Source organism: Pteropus vampyrus, unplaced genomic scaffold (genome assembly GCF_000151845.1).
Source record: "Pteropus vampyrus isolate Shadow unplaced genomic scaffold, Pvam_2.0 Scaffold35, whole genome shotgun sequence".
Lineage (NCBI taxonomy): Eukaryota > Metazoa > Chordata > Mammalia > Chiroptera > Pteropodidae > Pteropus > Pteropus vampyrus.
This window is the reverse complement of record NW_011888816.1, coordinates 506,855-518,512: the sequence shown is the minus strand read 5'-3', so window position 1 is coordinate 518,512 and position 11,658 is coordinate 506,855. Positions and strand designations below refer to the sequence as shown.

General features: G+C 53.4%; 1 protein-coding gene across 1 annotated transcript in view; it reads right to left on the bottom strand.

Annotated features, from left to right (window-relative positions):
- FYCO1 (FYVE and coiled-coil domain containing 1) overlaps positions 1-11,658 on the bottom strand; it is an 87,631-nt gene that overhangs the window by 6,446 nt on the left and 69,527 nt on the right. The window contains exons 14-15 of the mRNA XM_023529021.1: positions 8,651-8,746; positions 5,201-5,411 (exon numbers count right to left, since the gene is read on the bottom strand). Coding sequence (XP_023384789.1) covers positions 5,201-5,411; positions 8,651-8,746 — 307 coding nt within the window. The remainder of the gene's footprint in view (positions 1-5,200; positions 5,412-8,650; positions 8,747-11,658) is intronic.

The window sequence follows — 11,658 nt, the reverse complement described above, 5'->3', positions numbered from 1 at the left end:
TTGCATCGGGTCGTGGGAATGAGGACCTGGGAGGAAGAGCAGAAGAGAGAAGTCATCGCCGAGGCTGAAAGGCCCCTGAGTCGTCTGGGCACACCCTCCACTGGGGGGAGGGAGGCCCTGGCTGAGGTCGAAGCTGAGCCAGGCTGGGATCGGCCCCCAGGAGTGGTGGGGCGCCTGCCACATGCCGTGGGTTTGCTGATAACTTGTGTGTTGGTGGCGGGGGCAGGCTGTAGGTACGAGTTTTATCCGGAGTCATGAACTGGTCTGCACCCCAAAGGAGTGGTCCCTGGCCACCTCTGACCATGGCAGTGCCAGAGCGCCCCGCCATCTGGAGAAGCTGGGGCTTCTTGTAGGTGAAATCCATCTGTCTGGCTGTCCCCTGTTGGCCCCGGATTTACACAAAACAATGGTTTTCAAGACACCGGACGTCAGGCAACGAAGGACAGTTGATCCCAGAGAGAACGAGGTGAGCCGTAGACTGTCCTAGCTTACTGCTCTGACAGGAAGAGGGACCCGGCACCAGATGGGACTAACAGAAAACAAAGAGGAAGATGATATTCTCAGACGCAACCTTATCAACAACCCCATTAAATGTAAAGGCTCAGCATCCCAATTGAAAGGCAGAGATGATCAGGTTGGATGAAAGCGAGACCCAACCCCATCATGCCTACAAAAAATGTTAATTTAAATATTAAGATACAGTATAAGGTTACAGTATAAGGATGTTAAAATACCTGCCAGGCTTGCACTAATCAAAAGGAAACCGGATGGACTATATGGATATCAGAGTAGATTTTATATCAGAGAATATGATCGGGGATGATTTCATAATGACAAAGATGTCAATTCGTCAAGAGGAAATAACAATCTTATACATTTATGCTGCTGATTAATGGAGCTTCGAAACACATGAAACGAAAAGTGGAAGAATTACAAGGAAAATAGAATTAATTCACGATGACAGTTGGCTATTTCGACCTCCCTCAATAACTGAGGGAATAAGCAGACAGGAACTCAAGGAAAGAGAAGCCTTGAACAACGCTATCGACTGACTGAGTCTGATATCACGGAACATTCCGACCCAGCAGCGGAACGCGCTCTCTTCCCAAGTGGACTCGGAGCATCCGGCAGGCAGGTCATACCCTAGGCTGTTAAAAAACACTCACATTTAGAAGCATTCGAGTTATACACAGTGTGTTTTCTAACAACAGAACAGAATTAGAAATAGACAGCAGATCTCTGGAAAAATCCCAAAATATTTTGAAACGAAATGACACACGGGTCAGAGAAATGAAAGGGAGTCCCCACGGCATGCTCGCTCTGGCTGGAAGGTGGTGGCGCTGGGAGCAGGATGGGCCCTAAGACAAGTTTGGAGGGGACAGAGACGCACGAGGACCTACTACGTGTGGGCTGTGACAGCCACTTCTGTACCTTATCTCACCGAGTTCCATGAACGGTCCGCAGTATTCTAATTCCCCTGGGGACTGGGAATCCTGGGAGGCGGAGCCCGTGGGTCTGTTACTAAAACTTCGGAGCCTGGCCTGAGACGCTCCAGCGAGCGCACGTGCAGGAGGGAGCTGCCGGAGGGGAAGGCTGCTGCGTGCACCCCACAGCCCCCACCTTCACAGTCACAGCCTGATTACAAAGCCACAACCAAGGGCCCCTTAAGGCAGGGCCTCTGAAGAGGCGAGGTTTGAAATACTACTCTTCATTTCTTGAAAACATCCTATTCTGTAGACTTTTTGTTCATTCCAGATGGGTTTTTTTTTTTTTTAATCATGGTCAAAATCTGTAAAATTTTCTCATTGCTAATTTTTCATACCTACATACCTACACACACACACACACACACACACACACACACACACACACACACACACACACACACACACGTCTAGGGGAGATTAACAAAGGCTCTGGTATCAAAGCTCATGCGGCCAGGGGCCTCTGAAGACAGGTCTCCACTGTGTGAGCTCTGGGGACATCTCCCATCGGCCTCTGGGGCAGGAGTGGCCATGTCCTGATTTATGCAATGTATCTGCAAAACGGTCCCAAGTCTGCTCTACTGACCTCCCTGGGGGCTACAGCGGCTTGGGGCCCTGGTACAGAGCAGGGGTTCTGGGTTAAATGGAAAAAGTCGGTCACAAAGTCCTTATATTGGGTGATTCCACCGACACGAAACGTGCAGAACAGGTGAGTCCGTAGACAGAGAGCAGGCTGGAGGTCGCTGGGGTGGAGGCTGGGTTGTTGACTGCTAATGGGTCTAGAGGTCTTTTTGGGATGATGAAAATGATCTAAAAGTAGATGGTGGTGATAGTTGCACAACTAAAAAAAACCCCGATGAATTGTATGTTTTAAAAAGGTGATTTCTATGGTATGTGGATTATATCTCGAAAAAGCTACTTAAAAAATAAAAAGTTAAAAGTCCTTGCTCTGAGTCCTGGTTCCTCCCCTGACTCCCTCTGTGGCTCTGGGCAGGCCATCAAGCTTCTCGGGCCAAATGTGGGTCCTCTGCCTGGAGGGAGGGCAGGGTCCGTGTTCTGTTCTCTGACTGTCTCCAGGCATCAGGCCACCGCTCTGCACATGGGCAGCCTCAAGTCTTTGATGTACTGTTTCTTTTATCAAGTGCCTTCCCCAAATTCACCATCTCTAATCTTGGTGTCAAGCCATGACCTTGATGAAGTCACTCTGGAGAGAGGGTGGCTCAGGGTGGGGAGTGTCTAACAGGTGCCACTAGAGATGGGGCCAGCCTTCCGCTGTGCTGCTCCTGGCTAGATGCTTCTCTAACCCGTGTCCCCACATGCTTCTCCTGGTTTGGCCCGGGGGTCTCCTGCCCTGATCGCTGGTCCCCAGGCTGGGTTAGGTGCCCTTCTTAGGCACCCCCACAGAGCCCACCCACCCCGATCATGACGCCACCCGGAATCACAGCTGTCTGTTTACTAGGGTCTCTCTCTGATTACACTGGGGCTTGGCAAGAGCAGATCACATCGTCCCTTCTCTCTGTCCCCAACGGGGGAACTGAGTGTGCAGCAGCAGCTCAGTAAGTGGTTGTGAACGGATTACGGGCACACAGCACGGTTCCTTGTGTCTGCACCTCCCGATCGTGAAACTTAAGAGCTGTAATTGGCACGGCATCCTGTTGTTTCTCATTAGGCCCAGGCCGGTCAGGGGATCACATGGGGAGCCCCCAGGACAGATGCTGGGGATGTGTGCCTGGAAACAGGTTCGCCAGGCTGATGTCTTTTTGGGGGACCTCAGGCAGAAATAACCACCACCACCGACAGCTGCCTGCTGACAACGGGCCTGTGAAGGCAGAGGCGCATCTGAGCACCCAGCTCGCTCACCCCGTAGACGGGCAACTTCTGCCCCCTGGCGTCCACTGTGGGAAGGACAATGAGAGCATAACCCCCGGAAGGCCTCCTGGAAGCCAGAGATGAGGACCGCGGCCCGGGACCCTGAGCTCTTGGCAGGAACCACATGAGGACTTGGCAGGGGAGGGACTGAGCAAGGGGGGAGGCCCATGGCTCAGCCACATGTGGGCAGTGGGACAGCAAAGGCCTGGACACCTGATTTAGTCGCCTCCCTCCCGCCCTGCCGCAAGCGCCCACCAGTGTCTAGTCTGGGCAGACGCAGTGCTAGGTGCTTCGGGCCTTGGGAACAGGGACGTGAGGTGAGGGGCACAGGTGCTGGTGTGAGTTCTTGGCAGTGAGGCCTTGTCGCTGCCACTGCGCTCAGTCTCCCCACCCGCAAGCGGGGACGAAGACCTGCCCAGGTGAGGCCCCCTCCCCATGCACAGTCCGCAGGGGAGCCTGAGCCCACTCTCGGACTGCATGCCCAGGACCTCCCGGCTGGAGGTTCGCAACCTCTCAGGAAGGGAGGGCTCCGAGCTGGGGAGGTGACATGGCTGCCAGCCCCCGAAAGCAGGAGAAGGCAGAGCAGTGTTCAAACAAAAACGAACCTGAGACTCCGATGCATAAGGCCAGCTCGGGGCCTAGAAGGACATGTCAGGAGGGAATCTGAGAAGGACAGAAATGCCAAAGCAATTCCCACGGGGAGCAGGTCCCGACCAGGCAGGGCGGCAGGAGAGCAAGCCCACGTGGACAGCCGCTCCTCCGCGTGGACGCCACCACGTAGGCAGCAGCTGGTCCTCCTTCAGCCCCGGGCCTTCCCGGCCCGCACTGAGCCCAGGGCGCCCACCCTGGGGGCCACGTATGTGAGGAACAAATGGACATTATCACAAAGACATCACAGAAGTGTTGCTTAACATGACTCTAAACTGCTGGTCACTATCGTGATTCTTGTCATTCCTGGAAAATAGAGTGCTGGTGACCGTATCAACAGCCCTGAGCTCCCTCCGGCATGTCTGGCTGTCCTCACCATCCCAGGCCAGCTTCCCCGACCTCCCCTTGCACCCTCTCCCTGCAGAAGCAGGCGCAGGGCTCCCACCCTCCCCTGCTTCCTCGCCACACACTCGATCAGCCACCACGGGTCCCAATCACCTTCCTGTGCTCTGGACTGCACCCCGCCTTCTCCACTCCAGCTTCCTCCCCTCCATCTGGCCCAGTGGGTCACGACCTTGGCTGCTCATTGGCACTGCCCAGGGATGCCTGAGTCCCATTCCTCAGATTCCGATTTAGTGGTCTGGGGTGTGGCCTCACGGTGGGTTTTAAAAGCTCCCTGTGTGTTTGCACTATGCGGCCTGTGTCCGGGCTGAGAACCGTGGTCTGGGCCACAGTCCACATTCCAAGCTTAGAACGTCTTAGTTTATGAACTGATATCTGCCACCAAGATTTTAAGCCCAATCGCCCAAGTGACACAATGGCTGTGCCTCTACTGACGTTTTCAAGGTGAGATTCTGAACACCCTACTAACCAGAGGCAGAGATCTCAGTCACCCCCCACTCCAACGTGACCCATTCTCGCTCTGCATGGCTCTGTTAAAAAATTATCCTTAAACTGAGTCACGCTCCTGTATTCCTCCAAGTTTCACCTACTGATCTACCCTTAGGTCAGCATGGAGCTGTCTGACTAAGGAGTGACCTTCAGACATTTGAAGACAGCTCTCCTGAGCGTCCAGGCCTTTCCTTCCCTACACTGGACAAGCCCAGGCGCTCGGCCTGCTCTGCACGACGCGTCCCAGAAGGCTGTCCCCCTCTGGCTTCCCTCACGGGAAGGGCCCACGGGCGGGGAGCCGGCCCTACCTTGCACTGATCCAGTGGTGTGTCCTCTGCCTCGCGGAAGACCACGCTGAAGGAGATGCTCTTGGGGTCGGAAGAGAAGACCCAGCTGATGGTGAGGCCCGCCTCGGCCACAGTGATGGGGATGAGGCTGTAGGTACTGGACCGTACAAACAGCTCCCTGTTGCCTTCCCCGAAGTTGGCGATCTCTTCTACTGTGAGGGGCAATTTTATCCTACAGAACAAATGCAGAGAGGGATCTGATCGAAGTGGGCCCAGTGTCTGGGTCTGTCGGTCAGGTCGCCTGGGGCTCAGAGGTGGCCAGAGACCCCGGGGGCCCTTGAGAGGATGAGCCCCGGGTGACCTCGACCAACATGCTTAATTATGGGAGAAAACTGGATGCGCGGCTCAGGCCAGACGTTTCCCGAGCACCTACTATGCGCCTGGCATAGTTCTAGGCATTGGGGACGTGGGTGGAAAACACGGATGACAAGCCTCGCCTGGACGGAGCTGCCGTGGTGCCCACAAGGTCCTTGGGGACAGGAAGTGAGTGCAGAGGCATCGGCTTTCTGCGGCTCTCCCCGTCCTGTTGCTCGATTGTCCCCACTCCTCTTTCCAGCGCCCCGTCTCCCCTTTTATCTGATCAGCACCGGCAGAAACATACCCATCAGAGAAACGCAGAGTCCACTGGATACCCTGACCTTTCTTAACTGCGACACCCCAGACTCTCTCATGCAGGGCTGGTATGACGACCTTGGGGATAAAGTCTTCTTGGGGACTGTGTCCCAGGCTCTAACCCTCACTGGGTGGATAAGAGCCTTTTCTAAAAGTCTAACGTGTTCGGTGAGTCCCTCTGCAGGACCCCAGTGTGATGTGAGGAAGCGCGTGTGGAGCCAGAGGGACCTGCGCAGATAAGTACCCGCCCCGCTTATCTGCGCAGGCTGACGCTCTCCTCATCTGCAAACGGGGACAGCCCTGCCTGCCTCCCGACTGGTGTGAACAACACACGGGCATGAACTCGACACCAATGAGAAGTCTCCCGCGTGCAGCCCCTGGAGACCGAGTGGTGCCCCCTCCTGCGTGTGTCCCTCCACAGGCAGCGCGTTGCTCGGGGCTACCGCTTAGAATTGGTGTGGCCTTGGGCCAGTCTCGTCCCGTCAACTGTGAAATGGGACGGTGCTGGCCACTACGTGCCAGGCCCTCTGCTCACTGGCTTCCGTGTTCTCTCAGCGGCTACGTGAGGAAGCATCACGCTCCCATTCCGCACAGGAGGAAGATCGTGTGTAAAAGATTAAGAGCCTTGATCCAGGTCCACACAGGTCTGAGCCAAAGCCATCACCTTTCTACTACACCGAATGGCCTTTCACGGAGAAAACATGTGACTGTCCCCTCTAATACCAGGGGGGAAACTAAAGCTCAGAGAGGTTAGGTAACCTGCCCAAGACTGCGCAGCAGGTAAGCGGGGGTGCCGAGCGTTCTGTCCGCCTCCCCGCACGGTGGGGATGGACGGAAATACCCCAAAGCCATGCTAATGAGAAGACTGATCAATGATTAAAAAACCCCGGTGCTCTAAAGAACAGCTCTGATCTAAGTCTCTCAGCTTCGTGAGGATTTAATTCCATGTAACATGTTTCTATGTGTTAAGCTTCATTTCTAATATGGTAATAAAGGCTTTGTCCAATATTTACAGTTTTCGAGAATCAGAGGGGTTCACTGAGGAAGAGGTCTTTGCTCTAACATGAAACATCACTGCATGACCACATACGCGTCGCTTACTGGGGCAGAAAGCCCTGCCATGCTGGGCCATTTCATAATTTTATGTTCCAGAACCCTTGCCCTGCATCATTATTTGACTTGTGCCTTTAGTCTTATTAACCTTTCTAGACACCACCTGGTCAGTGAAAGGACAATACTCAGTCTCCCCAAAGGAAATGCTAATAAAAACACATCAAGGGATTGCCATCTCTGCTCAATTATAATCTTAAATAAAAGAAGCCTATTGTCTACAGCAGCGGTCCCCGACCTTCGTGGCACCAGAGACCAGGGCTCCTATGAGAACCTAATGCCTGATGATCTGAGGAGGAGCTGAAGGGTGACGCCAGCGCTGGGGAGTGGCCGCAGATACAGATGAAGCTTTGCTTCGGTTCCGGTCCACAGCCCAGGGGTTGGGGACCCCTGGTCTACAGGACTCACATCATAAATGTAAATGCTACTGGTGTCGCTACTTTTGTCCTCATCTCTCCCTAGTCATTCTCTACTTGGCAACCAGAGTGATCCTTTTTCAGGTGTAAATTAGATAAGTCGCTCTTCTGTCTCAAATCTCATTTTGGGGCTCCCCCTTTCCTCAGATTGAGAACCGAAGTCCTCACGGTGGCCAGCGAGGTCTGAGGTGACATGGACGCCCGTCCTTCCCTGACTAGGTCTCCCTCGCTCCCTCTGCTTCAGCCGCCCTGGCCCTGGCCCTTGACCATGCCAGGCCCCTGCCCCAGGGCCTTTGCACAGACTCTTCCCCTCATACGCCGCACGGAAACGCCTTCGAGTCTTACCTGCTTAGTGTTGCTGTGTAAAACTGCAAACTCCCCTCCCCTTAGCCTACTCTGCTTCTTTCCCACAGCCAGCACCACCTTTTAACATTCTGTATGATTTACTTATTTACTCATGTTTATTGTTTTGTTCACTGATGTACTCTAAGGACTTAGAACAGTGCCTGGCATGTCGGAGGTGCTGAATAAATATCCGTGATGAGTGACTGAACCTACTCAATGGCTGTCCTGCAGTTATGCAGCCACTGGATACAACACTGGAGAAAAAGGATGCTATGGAAAAACACTCATGCAATAGTAAGTTTAAAAAGATGTTTTACGTTAAAAATATCAAGTATAAAGTGCATAAAAAGACTGGAAGGCTATATACCAATGCGATGTGCTTATTTCTACTTTCCTAATTTTCTACAATGAAAATGTATTTTTTTTGGTAAGAAAACAATACGGTTATTTTCAAAAAGGAATACAGGGCCTAGGGGTGGAGCAGGGATGGCTGTGAAGAGGTGCGGGGAACTCTGCGGGGATGGAACTGGTCTGTATCTTCGAGAGTCGTCACATGGGGGCGAATCACTTTTCTTTTCCGGACACTGGTTTCTTTTGTGGTAGAACTGAGGGGCAGAGCTGGTTGGGCTTTGAGGTCCCCGAGATCACAGAAGCTGTAGGCTGAGCTGGGCGTGGGGCCCGGCAGGGTGACCGGTGATTACGCTGTATTATCTTTAAAGTCCAAGCATTGTACACTAAAAAGGGGGAATTTTACCGTACGTGATACCTAAGTGAAAGAATAAAAAGCACCAACTAAAAGCCACCACCAGTGCCAAGTCGGAGCCTCTGGGTGCTTTCCGGCCCTGGCACCGGGCAGGCCCGGCTCTGCGGTGCTTCTCTGCCCCAGACGCGACGCCCGGTAAGTCCCGCTCAGGGACCTGGCACTCACATCAGCTCTCCCGACTTCAGCAAGCAGATCTCGGCGTCCTGCCCCAGGGGCATGTCTTCGGTGTCCTCAGGGGTTAGTGAGTTTGACGTGGTGTCCCTGAAAGATCACGAAGGAGAACACAGCCATTTAGCCACCAGCACATAAGGTCCTGTATCCCGAGGCTCAGTCTTGGAGTCAGGCGGCTAACCTCAGGACACATGGGGACACTTCGATCCCAGAGGGACCAGGACAGAGGCCCGGGGGGCCATGCACAGAGGGCCAAGGGACGGGGAGAAGACGACAGGGCTGCAGCGATTTCCCTGACGTCTTCCCGGGGGGTGCGGGGAGGGGGCCATAAGGCAAACAGACACCCCGACCCATCCACACTGGCAGAGCTACAGCCACAGGGCGAGTGGCAGCACCACGGACCCCGCCTTCTCAGCACCCAGCCACGACCGGGCACCCGCTCCGGCCCATCTCTGGGGAATGAGAACAGGCCCCCGGGGCAGACGGAACAGGAGTGGGTGTGAGCCAAGAGGGAGGCCGTGGGACAGTCATGGGCAAAGGGGGCAGTTCGAGGCTACGCCTCCTGTTTTCCTCACCGCCCACCGCCAGCCGTGCGGAGAATCTCAGCGCAGGCATACCGCGGTCCCCAAAGGGTGCCCTGTGGGAAACCGGTGCCAGGGGAGGGGACACCACATACTCGTCTGGAAAGTCACAGCGTACTGAAGCAGTAAACTCGAGGCTCTGAGAAGCCCCGCCCATGGCAAAGACATCTATTCAGCGTTAACTCCAGCGTTCATAGATTCACTGGACCACGGAACAGTTTTAATTTTAACCCCTACCGAAATGCTGATCCTTGGAACATACTAGTAGACTGAAGTCCCCCACTTCACTGATGGGAACGCAGAGGCCCAGGCAGTTCCTGAGAGGCGAGGCCAAAATCAGACACCCTGATTCCAGCTGAGTGCTCATCCCGCCGGGCCCCACATCCAGGTTGGCCAATGGCTTATAGGATCTCGGGGACCTCAAGCCCAACCAGCTCTGCTTCCCAATTCTGCCAAAGAGGAAACTAGGTCCAGAAAAGGAAAATGATTCTCCCCTGTGGGAAGATATCAATGAAGATGCTTTCTCACCCCGAGGGATTCTTCCTGAAATGTGGCCAGAACCCCCTTCTCAGCAGCCCTGGTGAGCTCTCCCTAAATGTCTCTGGGGTGATGAGGTCACTAAGCCCCAAACTGCCCCCGCATGCACTCCCGCCTCTCGCCAGCCTGGCCCCCACGCCCTGCATGACCTTGCGTGAACTCAGTTCTGCCCTACCCCCCACCCCGCCTACTCCTGACTGTGCCCCAAGTAGTCAGCCCAGGCCCACGCTGCTTAGACACTGTACAGGACACACGAGGCGGGCACGGACCTCGCCCCACACACACCCTCCACCCGAGAACACAGCGCACAGCTGGGGCCTCCCTGGTACCGATCTCAAAGATAAAACAGCCAGTTATATTATACCCAGCAAAATGAGCTTATTCATGAATAGCAGAGAATTATAATTTGAGACAAGGAAGCTATGGTGAACCAGAGGAAAGTCCGAAGAGACAAAAGGAAGGTTAGTTTTTACTAGGTTTTAGGAGGAAACTGTGGAGGGCTGCTCTGGACAAAAGTTCACTGGAGAAGAACAGAGTTCAAGATTACGGTGATTTCTCACTGGCTGCAGCCGCTGGGGCAGGGAGCGATCGTCCTTCTTTTAAAAGCAGATGAAATTCCCATGTGAAAAATGTCCTCCCTCCTCAAAATCATTCTTAGCTTTCTTCTTCCTGCTGGTTATAAAGCTGCAGCGAGCACTGCCTGACTCCATTTAAAATGAGGTTTCCTTTATTTATTTTCACATTTCTCCCTTTGGAGCAAGATCATTCCTCGAAAGCCTCACTGATCAAGAGTCAGGTTTTTCTGCATTCAGTGGTTTCGTCCCTCGATGCCAGGAAGCGGCTTTCCAGGTCGTCATGTCCCTCATCTGAGGGAAAGTACAGTGATAGGGGCCTCTCATTTGAGTCACAAGGTAGGGTAGGTGGGAGCACTCTTAGGCAATTCCCAACTGTCAAAGTCATAAGTGTTGTCTTGAAGCGCTGGTCATCACCCTATCTGGTATATTGTTTCTACAAAGGTTTGACAGGCAACAGGTATAGCTACAACTTAAAAAATAATTATGCAAAGTATAGTTAAAAAAAAAAGTACTATGACAAATCCGGTTTGTACGACGGTTCTAAATCAGGAGCCTGCACCTGCAGGCAGCCAGCTAAATAGATCAAAAGACCATGGAGTGTCAAGGGAAATTTGTTATAATCAGTGTGCTTGGCCCCGATCTTAACTGAGTTCCTGCCTCTCTAGAGGTATTCGTCCGTGTGCAACAGGTGGTGCCTGCTATCACACAAACGCCTCCTCGTTCAGCAAGCAGGTAAGTCAAGGGCCATGTGACTGTCTAAAACTACCTGAGTCAGAATCAAGTGATCGTTGTTGAGATGCTATCGCTTTGGCTGTGGATTCAGCCAGTGTTCCCAGGGTCAGGAAGAGGTTTCTCATGATGCATTCACTGGCACTTGCTCTGACTCACTGGAGAAAACCAGGAGTCACGTACATCCCCTGGAAGTACTGTGGAGGGCTGCTCTGAACAAAAGTTCACTGGAGAAGAACAGAGTTCAAGGTTACGGTGATTTCTCACTGGCTTCCGTGGCTTCCGTGTTTAAGATGGCTACAGAGGCTAATGGAGGGGACCGATGGGGGCCTCTGATTTTTTACGAAGGTTAACAGGAACAGGCAAATGTCCCGATAAACACTGACCTCCACATGGCCAGCTGCCTAAAGCACTCAATGCCCATGGGAAATACTGTCCACAGCAAGCAAAAGCAAAACCAGGGGGAGCACCGAGGACTCCGGCTAAGGTCTGGTTATTGATAGAGTCATCGGCTGGAATTTCCTGATCGACCCTTTCAAGCCGTGGGTTAGAGGGATTAACACGACATTCTCTGACAGGC